The 18089-nt window shown below is 59.4% G+C and overlaps 3 protein-coding genes across 6 annotated transcripts in view; 2 read left to right on the top strand and 1 right to left on the bottom strand.

Annotated features, from left to right (window-relative positions):
* rpl18a (ribosomal protein L18a) overlaps nucleotides 1-1028 on the top strand; it is a 2648-nt gene extending 1620 nt beyond the window's left edge. Inside the window, exons 3-5 of the mRNA XM_019897532.1 lie at nucleotides 375-504; nucleotides 572-681; nucleotides 893-1028. Of these exons, the coding sequence (XP_019753091.1) occupies nucleotides 375-504; nucleotides 572-681; nucleotides 893-985 (333 nt within the window). The 3' untranslated portion in view covers nucleotides 986-1028. The remainder of the gene's footprint in view (nucleotides 1-374; nucleotides 505-571; nucleotides 682-892) is intronic.
* Nucleotides 1029-2194: 1166 nt separating this feature from the next.
* xpot (exportin, tRNA (nuclear export receptor for tRNAs)) lies at nucleotides 2195-10048 on the top strand. 3 transcript variants are annotated; one of them, XM_019897472.1, is made up of 25 exons: nucleotides 2196-2349; nucleotides 3623-3775; nucleotides 3885-3967; nucleotides 4115-4171; nucleotides 4253-4322; nucleotides 4394-4612; nucleotides 4839-5023; nucleotides 5101-5269; nucleotides 5791-6027; nucleotides 6094-6132; nucleotides 6216-6278; nucleotides 6361-6485; nucleotides 6568-6712; nucleotides 6778-6897; nucleotides 6980-7074; nucleotides 7155-7224; nucleotides 7304-7542; nucleotides 7720-8005; nucleotides 8261-8450; nucleotides 8524-8640; nucleotides 8707-8822; nucleotides 8886-8933; nucleotides 9014-9085; nucleotides 9182-9238; nucleotides 9701-10048. In XM_019897472.1, exons 2-25 carry the CDS (start codon nucleotides 3716-3718, stop codon nucleotides 9725-9727), a joined length of 2889 nt encoding a protein of 962 aa, XP_019753031.1. In that variant the 5' UTR covers nucleotides 2196-2349; nucleotides 3623-3715; the 3' UTR covers nucleotides 9728-10048. The 3 variants fall into 3 exon arrangements, 2 of the variants coding, with proteins under 2 accessions (XP_019753031.1, XP_019753030.1); XM_019897471.1 differs by having other exon boundaries at nucleotides 5788-6027; XR_002171401.1 differs by lacking the exons at nucleotides 9182-9238; nucleotides 9701-10048 and having other exon boundaries at nucleotides 2195-2349; nucleotides 5788-6027; nucleotides 7155-7228; nucleotides 9014-9081.
* Nucleotides 10049-14541: 4493 nt separating this feature from the next.
* Nucleotides 14542-18089, bottom strand: part of rtcb (RNA 2',3'-cyclic phosphate and 5'-OH ligase) — a 6294-nt gene continuing 2746 nt past the window's right edge. Inside the window, exons 1-9 of one of the 2 annotated variants that reach the window (XM_019897524.1) lie at nucleotides 17451-17655; nucleotides 17205-17361; nucleotides 16983-17139; nucleotides 16617-16776; nucleotides 16075-16250; nucleotides 15717-15905; nucleotides 15072-15182; nucleotides 14808-14927; nucleotides 14542-14732 (exon numbers count right to left, since the gene is read on the bottom strand). In XM_019897524.1, the coding sequence (XP_019753083.1) occupies nucleotides 14625-14732; nucleotides 14808-14927; nucleotides 15072-15182; nucleotides 15717-15905; nucleotides 16075-16250; nucleotides 16617-16776; nucleotides 16983-17139; nucleotides 17205-17361; nucleotides 17451-17496 (1224 nt within the window). In that variant the 5' untranslated portion in view covers nucleotides 17497-17655 and the 3' untranslated portion in view covers nucleotides 14542-14624. Of the gene's footprint in view, nucleotides 14733-14807; nucleotides 14928-15071; nucleotides 15183-15716; nucleotides 15906-16074; nucleotides 16251-16616; nucleotides 16777-16982; nucleotides 17140-17204; nucleotides 17362-17450; nucleotides 17656-18089 lie in introns of those variants that run through there. The other variant, XM_019897525.1, reaches the window with a different exon arrangement.

The raw sequence follows: 18089 nt of genomic DNA, 5'->3' as shown, positions 1-18089 counted from the left end.
CCCCTGCCAAGGCTCGACCGTGATGTGGGTTTGGTGTGTTTTTTTGGGGGCAGCTGCGAGAGTACAAGGTGATCGGGCGTCTGCTGCCGTCGCCCAAGAACCCGACCCCGCCCCTGTACCGCATGCGCATCTTCGCCCCCAACCACGTGGTGGCCAAGTCCCGCTTCTGGTACTTTGTGTCCCAACTCAGGAAGATGAAGAAGGCGTCCGGCGAGACCGTCTACTGCGGACTGGTGCGTATTGCCCGTTCCCCGGACAGCCCCAAAATGCTGCCCCCCCCCCCCCGAATTTGAGATGGCGCGAGTGAAGCTTTCATCTCCTTGCGCACAAGTCAATGGTCGTCAACTTTTGAATGTGATGCCGTGCGAGTGCAGGTCCACGAGAAGACGCCCCTGAAGGTGAAGAACTTTGGCATCTGGCTGCGTTACGACTCGCGCAGCGGCACGCACAACATGTACCGCGAATACCGGGACCTCACCACCTCCGGAGCCGTCACCCAGTGCTGTGAGTGGTGACCCGACCCCCGTCCCGGCTTTTCGCCGCCTTCCTAATTTGCCGTCCCCCCCGGCAGACCGCGACATGGGCGCCCGGCACCGTGCCCGCGCCCACTCCATTCAGATCATGAAGGTCCAGGTGATCGCCGCCAACAAGTGTCGCAGGCCCGCCATCAAGCAGTTCCACGTGAGTTTCTGCCCACTTTGTGTTGGCGGCGGCGGCCCTCCCTTGCGTGGGCCCGCTCCACTTTGGCACAACGCCGCCAGATGAGATTCCAGATTCCTCTTCCAGACTTTGAGCTGGGGGTTGCGAAACTGGCGACACGCAAATGCCCGTTGGCGCTTGTTTTTTTTTTTTTTTTGTTGTTGACTGACGCGATGTGGCTTTGGTCCCGCAGGACTCCAAGATCAAGTTCCCGCTGCCCCATCGGGTCCTGCGCCGCCAGCACAAACCCCGCTTCACCACCAAGAGACCAAACACCTTCTTCTAAAGGCCTTGGGGGAAATCCAAATAAATCGTTGTTTTGGTTTGGAGCTTTTATTGTTCTGTCGTCATCTTTTTCTTCCCACATCTCCATAGAATTTTTTTAACCACGCTTCCACAGACAGATCAACATCCACTTTCTATGTCACACACATTCGCAGCACAAGTGGTGTAGCTACTCTGGTAAGGAATCACGCCTCGTACCGTGAAATGGAACTCAGATATTCTGTCGTAAGAACAATCGTCTTGTTGACCTCACATCCTTGGTGGGCTTTTTTAACATGTCATGACGCTCCCATTCTCTCTCTGGCTCACCACCTGGCCCCAAACCAGAAGTCAGTGTTTACAAAACATCCTCAAAATCATTTCAACAGGACTTCACAGAAAATCTGACCCAGTGAGGTTAAAATACACAAACAAAACAGAGTCAAAGATTGTAGAATACTGTTGTCGTGACAACCAATCCTGGGTCATGCGGGCGCCGGCGCATGGACCAACTTGACAAATTGTGAGAGATACTTTCGAATGCATAACGCGTTGCCTACAGCGCTCGAGGCGTGCATGCGTGCGTACGCAGATGTTTGCAGACTGGTCATTGTAATTGGGCCCCTCAAAAAACTGAGCTCTGGTGACGGCTCTGCTGTTCTCAAATTTTGATTGATTTTTTTGAAACGGTGACAATCATTGGTTAGATAGGAGCATCCTGGTCATTGTCGGCTTGGGGCCCCAACAGACTCGAATCGCCGATGACCAAAGACGTACCTTTGAGTCACTTTGGCTACTTGTGCAGGAGGCACGGTGCGCGATGGTTTCTTTTTCCAAGTGTCAAACATTGTACGTTTTCTGTCTTTTGCCGCGAGTTCTTCCCGTCCCACGCTTGTTGCAACGTGAGTCTGCGTGGTAAAATAATCACCGCAAAGTCGCGATGAGCTATGCTAGAATACATAACGGAGAAAAGAAAAATTCACTGAATCCTCCAAAAGTGAAGCGCAGTCAAGTGAGGGATGTCATTTGAAGGATGATACTTTACTCTCAATATTTTTTAACTGATTTATATTTTAAATATCAATGCAATTGAAAGGTTAAATTGTATCTAAGCAAAAAAAAATATATATATTTTTTTCCATCTCGTGATGAATCATCCGTATTATTCAGATGATCGCACAGGGTGGTAGAGGGCGGCCGTGAGCTCCAAATGTCAAACGAAGAAGAAAAGCTCTTCCGGGTCGGTGAGCCGGAAGTGAAGAGGCAGACACGCACGAGCCGCACGAGAAAAGACGGACGGCGCCACACAGTAAAGCGGAGCTCACTCGGCGACGTTCGAAGACTTTGTCGGTTGTCGTCGCACGGACGACGGCCCCATGCAATAAGGTCAGCTTCGTCGCCGCCGGACGGGGACGTCGGGAGGCCTGCGGTCGTTGAGCCGGCGAGGAAAGCTCTCGAGCACAAAAGCGACTGAGAAATAACGGCGATCGTTAACGCGCCGGGAGATCGTGTCGGGCTCCCGGGGAGGCTGCCAAATGTCACTCCCGGTGGGGGACCGGGTGGTGGTGGCGTGGGGGCGTCGTATTGTGGCTAGCCGGCTAATGCTAGCTCATTTGAGCAATCCCCACCACTCCGTGCCCGCCTTGCAGTCAACCAAGTGGGGAATAAAGGAGCTGCTCGAAAAATGCTCTTCTTCTTCTTTTGTATTCAAACTGGTGTGTCAAATGAAACGCGTAAGCCACTCTTCTGTGAACTGACTGCTTGCCAAAATCACATTGTGAGTGTACACATGGAGCCTTCGTTATGGTCCCCCCCCCCTAGATGCGAATTATTCATCGTTAAAGATGACGATAACCGACATGTGGAGCCCATATCGGCGTCGAAGTTGGAAATAATACAAACTCAAACACTTGACTTGGTTAAAACTCCTCCGTGTAGGGAGACGTTTTCTTTTTTTTTTTTTATCGATATAAGGCCTAATTATTCAACAAAAAGCGATGTATTTGATATAATAAAGGCGACGTGGACAGGGTAGTTGGATATGCTAACAATGGCATTCCAGCAAATGAACCTCTCCTCATGAAAGCGAAGTGCCCCTAAAATGGAGAGCATTTTTTCAATTGGATTTGAGTTGAAAACCAACTCAGCTGTGCTGATTGCAAAACGTACAAAACAACATTGATGTCAGAACACGCCGGTTCTCTTCATAGCTTCGCATCAACAAAGTCAGACACAACGAGCAAGTTGTCTTTTTTATCCGCCAGATTACCTTAGTTTCAGAGTTAGCCGGTTCGTTTTGATGCATTCAATCGTCGCTTGACACGCTTTTGATCAAGCCCTTCATATTTCATTGCGAACAGGAGTCACCATTCTCTTTCTGCAGAACACAAAAATAGAAGGACGTCTTCAAGGAGAACCTTTTCACTTTCAATGAACCTGCCGCTGCGATTGTTCTGCATCAAGAACAGCCGCATGAGCTGAAATGACACGGAATGACCCCGAGCCGCTGCGTCTCGCCCCGTTGTCCGCCACAAGGCATCCATCTTGTGGCATTTTTCCGCCAAAGTGTGCTTTGGCACAGTAAAGGTTGGCAAAGGCGTGAGGACTCTCAGCCTGCCAATGTGACGCCGTCGTCGTCGTGTTTTTGTGTCGCGTCCAGATGAGAGGAGGCGAAGCGAGGCGGCCACAGCAGACCAGCGCGGCGCCCGCCCGCGGACACGCAAGCTAACCCGACCGCCGGCGTGCCGCCGCCATGGACGAGCAGGCCCTGCTGGGGCTCGACCCCGGCGCCGACCCCCCCTACCGCCAGAGGGTCAGCCACACGCGCTCACTTCGAATGAATGAAGTCCGGGTCGCGCCGTCGTTCGGAACGCCGGTCCGCCTCGTATGAAAATTGACTTTGGGCTGTGCGTGTCCGTCAGGCCATGGCGTACTTCGAGCAGCTCAAGGAGTCGCGCGACGCCTGGGAGGTGTGTGCGCAGGCCCTCGCTAAAGGACTCTACAGGTAGAGGTTGAGGGGGGGTTGGGGGGTACGGTTTTGTGTGTGCACGTGCGCGGACCCCGTGTCAGTCATTTCAGTGTACGTCTGTACAATCGCTGCGTGCGTGTTGAGCATCGCCCCCTTGTTGACAGCGTGCCATCTTGTTTGCAGCGACGACCACGTCAAGTTCTTCTGCTTCCAAGTTTTGGAGCATCAGGTGAAGTTCAGGTGAGGAGGGAGGGAGGACGGGGGGTCGGTCGGGGGTCAGCGTTCTCGGCGAGCGACGGCAGACCGACGCTGTGATCGCAGACACGGCGGGCTGAGCGGCGACCAGCGGCAGCTCATCCGAGAGACGCTGATGAAGTGGCTGCAGTTTCAGGTCAGTTGTCGCGCCGGCCCCGCGACGCCCGTCCGCGGCGACCGCTCACCTCGGCGCTCTCGCGGTCGCAGGTGCTGAGCGCGCAGCCCGAGAAAATCTTTGTGCGCAACAAAGCGGCGCAGGTGCTGGCGCTGACCTTTGTGGCCGAGTACCCGGCGCTGTGGCCCGACTTCTTCTTCGACATGCTGACGCTGGTTGGCCTGGACCCCCGCGGCGTCGACATCTACCTGCGCACGCTCATGGCCATCGACGGCGAGGTCGTCGACAGGGACACCCTGCACGCGCCCGAGGTACCGCGCGCCTGCGCCGCTTTTCCACCTGAGTGGCCAAAACAGGAAGTTGTGGCCACAACGCGTCGTCGGCGTCGAGCGCTCGTTTTGTGCCGTTCATTCGTTGTCCCCGCGAGCGACTCGGGCGCGCGTCTTCCGCCTTGCCCTTTTACTGGAGGTTTGCCTCGCCTGGCGCCGACGAATTTGTCGGCGGCGGCTGATGCGGGGAGCTCGCGGCTGTGTCCAGGTGGCGCGCCGGAACACCTTGATCAAGGACGCCATGCGGGAGCAGTGCGTCCCCAGCCTGGTGGAGTCCTGGTTCCAGATCCTGCATGCGTACCAGCGGAGCCACCCCGAGCTCACCTGCCAGTGCCTGGAGGTGGTCGGCGCCTACGTGTCCTGGATCGACCTGGGCCTCATCGCCAACCAACGGTGGGTCGCTCGCTCGCTCTTTGCCGGCGTCGGCCGCCGGCAAAGAGCGCTGATGTGGCGCTGACGTGCGGCCGCAGGTTCGTGGACCTTCTGCTCAGCCACATGGCCGTGGAGGAGCTGCGCGAGGAGGCCTGCGACTGCCTGCTGGAGATGGTCAACAAGGGCATGGACCCCGTGGAGAAAACCAAGCTGGTGGAGTCGCTCGCCCAGGTCCTGCAGTCGGCCGGCTTCTTCTACGTCGAGCAGGTCGGCCCCGCCCGCTCGCCCGCTTTCTCTCTTCAAAAGTGACGCGTGCGCCACCTCGTTGCTCCGCGGGGGACGTCAACTGGCCCCAAACCACAAGAAAGAAAGCAAGAAAGCCCTCTTCCATCTTGCGACCGCGGCGTTGAAAAGCGAGATCGTTGACTCTCGGGACATTTGATTCAGGATGACCTCAATGGTGATTCCACGGGCAACTGTGTCATAAGATCAAAAATTGCTCGCGCGACGAGTCCGAGTGCATTGCGTTGGTTGCTCGAAATGAGCGAGCCGCCACATTTTTGTCGTCTCCTTTTGACCATCGCGCAATTGGTCAGTTGTCAATGCGGAGCGAAACTTGCTCGCGATGGATTTGACCTCGCGTCGTCGGGTTTCAGGGAGAGAAAAAAAATGCATGTTGCCAGACCGATCCCTCGATTCAGAAACGGGACCTTTTTGCCCATTGCACGTTGACGCTGCAAAATGCCCGGCCGTCATGTCGCGAATGGTTTTTGCCCTGTTTTGAGGAGGAGGAGGACGTGGACTTCTTGGCCAAGTTCTCTCGTCTGGTCAACGGGATGGGCCAGAGTCTGGTCCTGAGCTGGACCAAGCTGGCCAAGGCGGGCAGCGCCGACGATGCCGGCGCCGCGCTGCGCGCCCTGGAGGCCAAAGTGGCGCTGGTGCTGCGCCTCCTGGTGCATCCCGACGACGACATCTCGGCCAACGTGGTGGCCTTCTGCTATGAGTACCTGCACGTGCTCAAACAGGTCAGCCTCGCCTTGCCACGCCTCGCGACGGCTCCCTCTTAATCTTGCTCCTCTCTTGATTGACAGCTGCCTGAGCTCAACGATGGCCAGAAGAGCAACATGGAGGTCGGTATGCGCGCGAGCGCGGGTATGAGAGCGCGACGAACCTCAGTCAAATTGCGTCCCCCCCCCCCCTCTCACACGAGCAGGCGATCATGCTGGCTGTCGTCAAGAAGTTGACGTACGACGACGAGTACAACTTTGACAACGAGGTGCGTTGACGCCGGGGCGAGGGCAGTTTTCCCACCGCGGACGCTGGCGCGTCAGCCTCACCGACGGCGACATGCGCACCAGGGCGAGGACGAGGCCATGTTTGTGGAGTACAGGAAGCAGCTGAAGATGCTCCTGGATCGCCTGGCGCAGGTGTCCCCCGAGCTGGTCCTGGAGTCCGTCCGCCGAGTCTTCACCGACACCATGCGGTGAGCCCCCGGTGCCGCGCCCGCGCCCGAGCCGCACCTCGGCGCCACGCTGACGCGGTTGCATCGCGCGTGTGTGTTCCAGCAAGTGGCAGAGCGCATCTTTCATGGAGGTGGAGGTGGCCATCCGCCTGCTGTACATGCTGGGAGAAGCGCTGCCCGCCTCGCACGGGGCGCACTTCTCGGGAGACGCCGTCAAGACCGGAGCGCTGCAGGACATGATGACCACGGTCAGCGCGCGCCGCCCGCGCCCGCTTTGCCTCGCCGGCTGCTGACGTGTTGCTTGCCGTCTCAGTTGGTGTCGTGCGGCGTGAGCGACTACCGGCACGCCTCGGTGTCCCTGGAGTTCTTTGAGACGGTCGTCCGCTACGACAAGTTCTTCGTCGCGGAGCCGCTGCACATTCCCAATGTTTTGGTACGGCCGCGTCGCGCTGAAAGCCGTCGGCCGCGTTTGTGAAGCGACGGATCCAAACGTGTCATGTCGTGTCGTGCGCCAGATGGCTTTTCTGGACCGGCGAGGGCTGAGGCACGACAGCCCCAAAGTCCGCAGTCGAGTGGCTTACCTCTTCTCGCGGTTCATCAAAACCCTCCAGTGAGTCCGCTCGGAATACGCCCGAGACGACTCGGACGGCGGGCGCGTTTGCTGAGCTTCTGTTTTGCCGCGCGTTTCAGCAAGCACATGACGGCGTTCATCGAGGACATCCTGACCCGGATCCAGGACCTCCTGGAGCTGGCTCCTCCCGTACGTAAGCGCCGCCGCCGCCCGGGAGCTCGCTCGCCCGCCCGGCCTTCAGCCGTCTCCCGCACGTGGCGCTCCGCAGGACAAGGCGTTCCCGGCGCCGCTGACCAGCGACGACCAGCTGTTTATGTTCGAGGCGGCGGGCGTGCTGATCGTGAGCGGCGAGAGTCCGCCGGAGAGGAAGCGGGCGCTGATGCGGGCCCTGCTGGCGCCGCTCATGGACGCCTTCCGCCTGCTGCTGGACCAACTTCCTCTGGAGACGGACGAGGAGACGCAGGCGGCGGTGGCCGACTGCCTCAGCCACGCCGTGGGCTTCGTCAGGTCAGGAAGCGCACGCGGGCGGCTCGGGCGTCTTTTGCCCTCGGCTTTGCGGCTCGCGTACCCGTCGGATGCACGCGGGCGGTCCGTCAAAGCCCGCCGAGCGTTTTGACTCGGGCCGAAAACTCGCCGCCGAAGGAGTGTGGGCCGTGTCCGCTGAACGGGGCGCTCTTCCGACAGTCGCACCAGCAAGGCCTTCAGCAACAAGCAGACGGTGAAGCAGTGCGGCTGCACCGAAGTCTACCGGGACTGCCTGCGCGCCTTCCTGCCGGCGCTGAGCTGCCCCGTCCGGCGGGGGGCGCTGCGCGGCTGCGTGCGCTCCTTCCTGCACCGCATGATCATCTGCATGGAGGAGGAGGTGCTGCCCTTCATCCCCGCCGCCTCCGAGCACATGCTGAAGGACTGCGAGGCCAAAGACCTGCAGGAGTTCATCCCGCTCATCAGCCAGATCGCCGCCAAGTTCAAAGTAGGAAACGCGAGCTTCCCCGATGTCTTTGCGCCGGGCCGCCGCTCCTCTCGGTGGCGTGGGCGGGGCGCTTCAAAACCGGCAAGCTCGCTCACGCCAACAAGCTGAAGCGCCGAGATTTTGGCTTTCGATCCGGTTGCTTTTTGGCTTTTCGGCCCACCCCTTCTGCTTCTGGGCACTCGGCCAAGCGGCCGGCCCGCGGCCCCGCGGGAATGCGACCGGGTACTGAAGGCGCGTCCCCCGCCGCCACGGCAGCGGCAGGTGTCCCCCTTGCTCCAGCAGGTGTTCATGCCGCTGGTGCTGGCCATCTTCGAGGTGCTGGCGCGCCCCGCCGACGCCGACGACCAGGCGGCCGCCTTGGAGAGGCAGATGCTGCGCAGGAGCTACTTCTCCTTGGTCCACACCGTCGCCGGCAGCGGCCTGAGCGAGGTCCTGGCCGGACAGGGTGAGAGACGACGCCCCCCCACCCCCACCCTCCGCCTCATCCTCGCCCGAGCCTGACTCGCCGCGCTCCTCAGGGCCGGAGAACGTGGAGCGGGTGGTCTTCACCGTCATCCAGGGAGCCGTCGACTTCCCCGACCCCGTCGCGCAGAAAACCTGCTTCGCCGTGCTCGGCAGGCTCGTCGAGCTTTGGGGTGAGGCCGCCATCACCCCCCGAGCGTGCCCCCCCCCCCACACTGACGCGTGCGCTGTGCTTTCAGGGGGCAAGGCGGGCATGACGGGCTTCAGCGACTTCACGTACAAACACATCGTTCCCGCCTGCTTCCTGGCTCCTCTCAAGCCGACCTTTGACCTCTCCGACGCTCAGACCGTGCTGGTGCGTGCGCGCGCGCGTCCACGTGTTTGAGCGCAAGTCCTGATTGTTGGTGTGACCTTTCAGACGTTGTCCGAGGTGGCCGCGACGCTCAAGACCATCTATGCGCAGCAGGTAGTTGAGTTCGCCGCTCGGCTGGGACGCCGCGGCCGCCCTTTTGACCTTGCTGTGCCTTGTGTGCGTGCGCGCGTCAGGGTCCCGAGCTGTTGGAGTTCCTGCGGCGAGACTACCTTCCGTCGCTTCACTTGTGCCCGGACGTGGCGCAGGTCAGGCCGGCGCGTGCCGGGAACCCCCCGCCCCGCCCCGCCCGCTCCTTGCTCGACTGGACTTTTGACGCGTTTCCTCTCTCGTGTCTTTGCCAGGAGCTTTGTCACGTCCTGCAGCAGCCCGATCCCAAAGTCCTCAAGACCTACTTGAAGGTCAGGTGCACTTTTGACATCTTAGTCGTGAATGGTGCTTTTTTTTTTTCCCTCTCTCTGTTCTGATCGTCGCATCCATTTTGCGTGCGCACTTTCATTGGCAACCGAGCCGCCTCTCCCTCCAAACGAGCGATGAAGACAAACCCGCCGCTGTCTCTGCCTTTGTGTTGGTGTCACGCCAACTGCATTGCTACAAAAAAAAAAGTAACAAGTTGTCTGCGATTTGCCAAGATGTCTGCACGTTTGGATTATTTTGTCGCTTTGTTGACCTTCATAATCCGAAACTGAAAATCCTGTCGTGGGCCCCAATTTCTGATCACGTCAGTGGGTTGGACGACGACGAACTGCTAAGAGTTGAATCCCCAAATGCAGAAGCTCGAGGGATTGATCGGCGCGTGTGTGTGTGTGTTATCGATTTCTTATATTCTTCCCGCTCACCCGTCTTGACGTTTCCCCCTTCAGGTGTTCTTCCAGCGAGCCAGGCTGTAGCAGGTCAAAGGGCACAGGAAGCCAGCGCGAACCCGGCGCCGGGCACCGGATGAGGCCCCGTCCCGTCAACTTTTGCGGGAACCGTGCGCAGTCTTTTCTTCAAAAGGGCTGACGTGTTTTAATTTAAAAGTGCTGATTGCGCAAGGCGGCGGCGACCCTTCTTTGCGACGGGTCGCCATCAAGGACAAACAAGCAGCTGTAAATAAGAGAAGAGTGACCACTTGGATTTTCTTTGGACTTTTTTTGTTGTTGCCCCTGAGCCGTCGGCGGCTCCTTTCTGTTTGCGCAAAAAAACGAAATACAAAGGCACTCAAACGTTGACTCGGTTTCACTTTCAACTTAATTCATTTTTTTAATACTCCCGTGTATTTTCCCACAAGCTTCCCTTTGGCGAGGACGAGACGGCAGAGGCAGAACAAGAAGGAAACCGGAAGTCGACTTGAAGTAGTCGACTGTCCCGAAAGTGAGGGAAAATGTTGTTTTGCTGAGGAGGATTTGGCCTCCGCACTTTGCGCCGAGTCTCTTTCGAATGGAAACCAAAAGCTTCGCATGAACGTGGCGGCATCTGTGGCGAGCGGCCTCGGTGTTTCTCCGAGATTCGAATGGCCGCTGTGGATTTCAGGGACCCGCTTGGAGACGCCGTGCCGTCCTCCCTTTGGTGTGACGAGCCACGGGACACAAAGCAATCATGACGCCGATTGAACGTGAACAACGTGCCTTTTTAATTTCTTCTCTTACATGAAACAACGGCGCCATTTTGTCGGGTTCTCGTCATTGCGCCCGAAGGTTTTTCTTTGGGCGTTTCATAACGGCAGCGCCCCAAACGATTTGGAAGCTGCCGTCGCGCGGGAGGGCCGCCGTTTATTCACCTCTGTTGTTTGAGCGCACGCAGAAGGCTCGCCAGAAAGCTCCCGGCCGGGCGTCGTCCGGACGGCCGTCCAGCCTGGACGTGAGCAGCTTGAGGACGAGGTCGTCGAAGGCGTCCGGGTCAAACAGGAAGACGTCGGCCAGCCTCCGGGAAGATCCCAACTCCCGCTTCAGGTCCCGGACGACCTCCTTCACCGTCCGGTTCAACTTGCAGGGTCCCAACTTGGTCCAGGGCAACAGGAGCGCGTCCTCCGTCATCCTCTTGGACACGCGGTGGACGGCGGCCACCGTGTCCTGGGACAGCACCAGCCGGCCCACGTTCTTGGGCAGGCCCGCGAACAGCTGGACCATGACCACATCCACCAGAGTCAGGAGCTCTTCCTGGACCGAGCCCGAGGGACGGAACGGCGACGCCGAGACTTCGGGGGCCGGCGTCGGCGGGCGGGCGGCGGCCGAGTCCGGCGTCGGGTGAGAGTTGTCGATCGTGCCTTCGATGTCTCCGAAGTAGTCCGGACTCTCGCTGCCGCCGGCGTTCTCTGCCCCCCGCGCGCAAAGTAGCCGGGGCGGCGATGGGCTGGAGTCGCCACTCGTGCGGGGGGGCGGAGTCTTTGGAGCGGGGTCATCCGGGTCCCCCCGGCGCGGGGTTCTCGACCGGGCGAGCCGACGGCCCTCCGTCTTGGTTTCGGGACTCGTGTCCTCTGGAAGCAAAGGGCGAGAATCGGCTTTCGGCTCCGGGGAGGGCGCGGCGGTGCCGGGGCGGACGGAAGAGGGACGGAGGGGAGATGCGCTCTCGGGCTCCCGGATCTCCGAGCCACGCTTGCTTTCTGGACTCGTTGTTCCGGGGGCGATCGCCTCAGCGCCGGAGTCTGGGGACGGACCCTCGGACACGGCGGTGACCGCGTGCTCCGGAAAGAGGACCTCTGGCGGGGACTCTGGGATTGCGGTTCCGGCGGAGACCTTCTCCAAGGGGCTGGAGTCGCCCGTGGCGTTTGTGGCCAGGCGTTGGGACCCGGGGGCGGTTGTGTCCTCGCGCAAACGGAACTCTGCTTTGTTTTGCGGGCCCGCGGCTCTGACTGAGGGGTGGGAGTCGCTCTCGCCGTCTGGGAGCGGGCTTTTGGACCCAGGTTCCTCCGTGGCCTCCTGTAAGCACACCTCCGGTTCGTTTTCTGGGCACTTGAAATTTTCCGAGGGGCTTGGGTCCCAAACGCCGTTTGAGGCCGGGCTTTCGGACCGGCGCGGCGCGTTTCTGTCTTGCTGCAGATTGACCTCTGGCTCGCTTTCTGGACTCGGAGTGGAAAGCTTTTCCGGGCGGTCGGAGTCTCCCTTGGTGCCTGCGGCCAAGTTTTCGGAGCTGGGGGGGTTGGTATCCTCCTGCCAACACACTTCTGTCTGGTTTTCGGGACTCCTTGTTCCGGTGGAAACCTTTTCCAATGAGAGGCGGTCACCAGTGGTCTCCGGGGATGAGTTTTTGGACCCGAGGTCGGCCGCGGTCTCCTGCAAACAGAGCTCTGGCTTGTTTTCAGGATGTCCGGTTGCGTTTCCCAAAGCGCAAGAGTCGCCATCGACAACTCGGGTTGGGTTGTTGGGCCCGGGAATGTCGAGGACCTCCGGCTCGTTTTCTGGACTTGCGGTTCCGGCGGAGTTCTCTTCTAAGGGGGCGGAGTCACCGAGGCCATCCGGGGCCAGATCGATGGGCTCGTGGGCGTCCGCGTCCTCCTGCCGACAGAGCCCCGGTTTGTTTTCAAGACCCCCGGTTCCAGCGGAGACCCCTTCTGAGGCGCAGGAGTCACCAACGGCATCCGGGAGACGCTTCTCTGGTCCGCGTGCGTCCAGGTGCGCTTGCGAATGAACCTCGGGTTTGTTTTCTGGCTTTTTGCTTCCGGGAGAGAGCTTTTCCAAGGGGCGGGAGTCACCGATGTCATCCGACAACGCGTTCTCTGGCCCCGGGGCATCTTTGTCCTCTTGCCAATGAACCTCTGTGTTTTTTTCCAGCATTCCGCTCCCAGGGGGGACCTTTTTCAAGGGACGGGAGTCACCGACGGTGTCTGGGGCTGGACTCTCAAACGCCAAAGTGTCTCGCGGGCGCACCGGAGTACTTTGTGGGGCCGCGCCCACGGCGACGAGCGACCGGATGTCGTTCAAGCAGCCGCACAGCTCGTCGGCGTGGTTCCGTCGCGTCCCGGGTTCCAGCTTGAGCCAGAGAACCAGCTGCTCCACAAACCTCTTGGCAGAATCTTCCAGAATCATGGTCAGGACTTGGAGATTGTCTGTTTTCTTCTGGTCCATTTCCAAGACGAGTGGTTCGGAAAGGCGCCTCCGCACCTCCGGCGACTGGACCGGAATCCGTTTGCTGATGACGTAGCGATACATTTTGTCCACCAGTTCAACGGAGAACGCGTCGGCCTCCGATCTCAGCCTGTCCACGTCGTCGACGACGCCGCCGCCGTCCGCCGCCGCCGCCGCCCTCTTGAAGATGTCCTCGAGTCGAGAGCGGGTGCTTCGGAAGGTAAGCGGGGACTCGAGCGCCGTCAGGAGGTCTTGGTCTCGGCACACGAGCGTGCCCTGGTATCGGACCTGCTCCAGCTCGGACGTGAGCTCCTCGAACTTTCTTCGACAAAAGTTGAGAAAAGTGCGCCGGCGCAACGACCCCGCGCCGCGGTCGGGATCGGGGCGGCACCGGAAAAATCTAGTCAGAGGCTCCTTGATGAGGGCCAGGTCGAAGTGAGGACCGGACGCCGAATCGGACCCCCCGTCGGCGGAGCCGAGGCAGCGTAGGTCTTTGACGATGATTCCCACAATTTCCGCTGCCGTTTTCTTCACGTCCTGTTTGGGATCGCTCCACTTGCGGAGGATGCGTCCGACGGCCTCGGTGGTCTCTTTGAGTTCCAGCGCGCACCCCTCCTTGCTTTGGGGCACTTCTTTTGGGCCGGCGCGCGCGCTCAGGTGGACCTTGAGGACTCCGCCCGTCAGCACGACCATTTTGGCCAGCACTTCCGTTTCGGTGAAGGTGGTCGGCACGTAGAGGGGCGGGGCCGCGCGCGCAGCCAGAGTGGCTTTGACGCGCGCGCGCACCTCCTCCTGCAGCACGACGTCCAATTTGCGGGCGCTGACGCTCGGCTTGCTCGCAACGTCCAGCGCCGCGGCCAGCGCGGAGGCCAGGCCGCCGACCACCGACAGCGCGGAGGTGGTCGGCGGCGTCGTCGCCGCCGCCGCCCGGCCTCGCGTTCGCTCCGCCGCCAGCAGCGCGGCGGCGTTCACGCACAACTTGTGCGTGGCGCGCGCGCACATGTCGGCCAGCAGGACCTGCGTGGCCGAGTCGGCGGTTCCGTTCGCCAGCAGGACCCACTGGGCCTCCGCCACGCGAGCCAGGTGCGCGCGCAGGACCGGGAGGACCGCGTCCGCGTGGACCCGATACGCGCCGTTCTGCATGACTTCCGCCTTCGTTCACCGCCACTCAAAGCAAAGAAGCGAATGAAGCCGGCGGGCGGCCGAGAACCGCGGCGCTGCCTTTGCCTCTGTGACGCGCGCACGCGGGGCCGCGTCGGCGCGTTAGTGACGTCGGCGCACGCGGCCGTGACGTCGCCGGAGCGTCGCTCGCGAAGGTTTTCGGCAACCGGACTCTCGCCGTTGACCCGTCCAGCCGGTGATGGCGGCTCGCTCACCGAGTGGACGCTCAACTTTGCTGAGGGGGCGATTGGGGGGGGGGGGTGTCCATGGCTGCGCTTTGTTGGTCGGGTGGTCAACTGATTGTTGACGACCCAGTTGGGCACAGTCAGGGTGAGCTGATTCGTCAAGTGATTGATTGGTTCGGGGTAGTCAATTGATCAAATCCTGAGTTGAGTGCTTAGTCGACCCGTCAGTAGGTTGGTCACGCGGCGGTGAGCGGGCGAGCGGGGCCTTTGCGGCCGACATTCTTTTCGTGTTTCATTAGCTTTGCTGCTCCTCTGTTTCTTTTGAAATTTTTTTATTGACTGCCTGTCATTTTTGTGTTTGCAGAGCGTTGAATTTGCAGGTGGGTCCACGGCACGCGTTATCCTTTGATGACGGCGATGGGTCTCAGCTTGATGGCCTTCCTGCTGATGCCGGCCTCGTGGCACGTGTCCACCACGTCCGTCACGTTTTTGTACGACTCGGGAGCCTGCGGACGGACAAAAGCCGGACAATGAGACGCAAGCCGAGAAAAAAACAAAAGCTACGCAGGCGGGCGGCCCACCTCTTCCATCACCAGTTTGGGGGACGCCACTCGGATGGCGATGCCTTTGTCGGCCAGCTGGTCCAGAACGTCCTGGAAGTCCAGATTGCGGCGGGATTTGGCCCGGGACAAAGCTCGACCCTGCGGGCGAGTACAACCGCGCTCGTCAACCTTCCACGCCGGCCGACACGTACGCTGCACGTTTGCAAGCAATGGCTTTTTTTTTTTTTTTTTTTTTTTGCATTTGGTTTCAGATTGACCTCGTGCACGACTCGAGGCACGTACCGCTCCGTGACAGGTGGTTCCGAAGGTGTTGGTCATGCCTCGCTCGGTGCCGGTGAGGACGTAGCTGCACGTGCCCATGGTCCCCCCGATCAGGACCGGCTGGCCCGTCAGCTGGACGTACACAACCAGGTCAGTTGAGGGAGAGCCACGTCGGAATCCCGTCGCCACAGAATCCAAATTTTCCACAAATTAAAAAAAAAAAAAACTTGTATAATGACTGAACGAATGTTTCGCGCTAAAATTCAAATCCAAGTTTGTCGTTGTCACAGGAGCATTTTTGCCAATGCCTCGTCTGACAAGCCAAGTTGTCAATGTAAGGTTACAAGAATTGCTCCCCCCACCCCCACGGCCCTCTAAAGAAATTCCTATTTTGGGAGGGGACAATGTTGCAATCACAAATTCGTTAAGACAAGAAAAAGCTGATTTCAAGTCGTAGTTGAGCAGGTGAATTTCCAAACTCGAGCGTAATTCCGGTCACATTTTATTCCGGAAACGAGGCTTTGACGTCGCCGAAGCGGCCGACCGCGTTTTCTTTTGGGTTTGTTGTTTTGTTTGCGTCTGCCCGCCCCCTCCCCCGGTTTCCCACCGCTGGGCAAAGGGCGGCCGTTTTGAGAACGATGACGCCGGCCATCGGGCGCGTCTGACCTGGTAGTCGACGGGGATGAGCGGGTGGTGGGGGGGGAAGGCGCGCGTGGAGCCCTTGCGGTGCACCAGCAGGGTGCGCTGGCGCCCGTCCACCATGTGCTCCTCCACCTTGGCGATGTTGTGCGACACGTCGTAGATGACGTGCATGTCCAGGTCGTCCGGCGTGCTCTGGAACACTTTGGAGAAGGCCTCGGAGACACACGCAAAGTCCAAAATGAGAAGCGAGCCGACAAAGACTCTTTTCCCCATTCATCGCGCGCCCACCATTTCGGGCGAAGCGGATTTCGGAAGGCGAAATAGAAGATGGCCGCCGAGCGAGGCCCCTCTGCCGTTTGGGCCTTTGGTTTGGTTTCTTTACCTGCCTAGTGAGGAAGGTCATGGACGAGCGATTGACCCAGGCGTAGTTGCCGGCGGCGGCCATTCCCTTCAGGTAGTCCTGTCCCTCTTGCGACGTGATGCGGGCGCACGCCAGCTGCCGGTCGTTGACGGCGATCTTGTCGCGCTTCATAGCCTTCTCCATGGCCACCAGCGCATCTGCCGAGCCGGCGCAAAACCTCAGGGCGCAACGCCAACGCGCAAACGCCAGGGGAGCAAGGCGGAACGTTTGCCGAGTCCAGTCAGACTTTTGGCTTTTTTTTTTTTTCATCCTACTTTGACGCTTGATTTGGGACCAAAGTAGGCTAGCAAAAGTTGCGCTTGTTCAAGAAACAATTCTCGCGTTTTCCAAGAACAAGGCTCGTCGGGAGAAAAAGTTGTGACAAAACGACAACGTTAGTCTCGCGATCATTTGGTTTGAAAAAGACATTGGGGGGAAAAAAGGGGGGGGGGGGTCTGAAAACGTTCAACTCGGATCTGATTTTGTGCAAAGGGGCTTCCCCGCAGTCAAACTACGCCGGCTACCTGTGGCGACCTGATGGCCGAGGCCTCTGCTGCCGCTGTGGATCATGACGCACACCTGCCCCTTGTGGTCCACGCCCATCTTCTTGGCCGCGTAGTCGTCGTAGATCTGGTCCACCACTTGGATCTCGGCGTAGTGGTTTCCCGCTCCCAGCGTTCCCAGCTGCGGGGAGGGGGGCGAGGGGCGGCTTTTGGTCAAACCAAACACTTGCCTCCGCTCGACGGCACGCTTTCTTTTTTTCCACAAAACGTCCTTTTGTGTGGCAACCAGCTTTCTCAACATATTGGATTGATGGATTTTGCTTTTGTCTTCCGTGACTTTTGTGCCCTTTCCCCTCCTGAAAAGGCACGTTTGTTCGCGGGGGCTACCTGGGGGAGGCCCCGCTTCTTGGCCTTGGACGAGACCTTGTTGGGGTCGGCCTGCAGCATCCTGCCGTACTCCTCGCAGTGCTCCTTGTCCTCGGCCCAAGCGTAGCCCTCGCGCAGCGACCAGTCCACGCCCATCTCCAGCGCCTCCTCCAGGTCCCTGCCGGGCAGCGGCACGGCTCAGCGCCCCTCCGCTCGGCCAGCCCGCCCCCGCCCGACGCTTACTTGGCCCCCATGGGGATGACGCCCTTGGAGCCGACGCCCACGGGGATGTGGTCGAAGAGCGACTGCGCCAGCTGCTCCTTGACGGGCTGCACGTCTCGCTCGTCCAGGTTGGTCCTCAGCAGGCGCACGCCACAGTTGATGTCGAAGCCCACGCCGCCTGCCGCGCACGCCCGCCCGCCCTCCTTTAGTCGCGGTGCAAATGTAAACCAAAAACTCGCCGCGCGCGGTGGGTGCGCCGTCGCTCACCTGGAGACACCACCGCGTCCGGGTCATTCATGTCGAAGGCCGCCATGTTCCCGATGGCAAAGCCGTAGCCCGAGTGGACATCCGGGAGGCCGATGGACCTCTGTGGACAAATGGCACCACGTCACCCCGCCGAAGAATCCCGTTAACGGAGGCAAATTGGACGCTTGACAGTTGCTAGTTTTCTTGCGAAAGGACACTTTTGCCTCAGGGGGAAAATAAACAGACCTAAAGAAAACCTTTTTCACTCGACCTTTTGTCTTTTTATCCCCCCCCCCCCATACGACAATTGTGCCCAAAATTTTCTTGATGAATGTTGTCACAAATTCCATCTGTTTTCATGAAACGTTGTGAAAAACAATCTCTCCATAAAATGAAATGTTTTACAAATTTGACACTTTTTCTTCCTCAAATGATGTTTTGTTCTTATACACGACATTCTTTGTCCTCCAACTAGCAATTTCCTCTCTCCTCAAGCTGTTTTGCGTTTTGTTTTCTTTAAGGGGGTCGGGGGGGAGGGGTTTCTTCGGTTTAGTTGCTTTCCCCCAGGTCGACTTGTCAATTGTCAACAGGGGAGTGGCTCATACGCACGTGGACGATGCCGGGCAGCGCCGCCACGTTTCCGATCTGTTTCATGGCTGG

This window comes from Hippocampus comes, unplaced genomic scaffold (genome assembly GCF_001891065.2).
Source record: "Hippocampus comes isolate QL1 unplaced genomic scaffold, H_comes_QL1_v1.1 scaffold81, whole genome shotgun sequence".
In the NCBI taxonomy this organism is placed as follows: domain Eukaryota; kingdom Metazoa; phylum Chordata; class Actinopteri; order Syngnathiformes; family Syngnathidae; genus Hippocampus; species Hippocampus comes.
The sequence above is the reverse complement of the archived record's forward strand: the minus strand, read 5'-3'. Positions and strand labels throughout refer to the sequence as shown.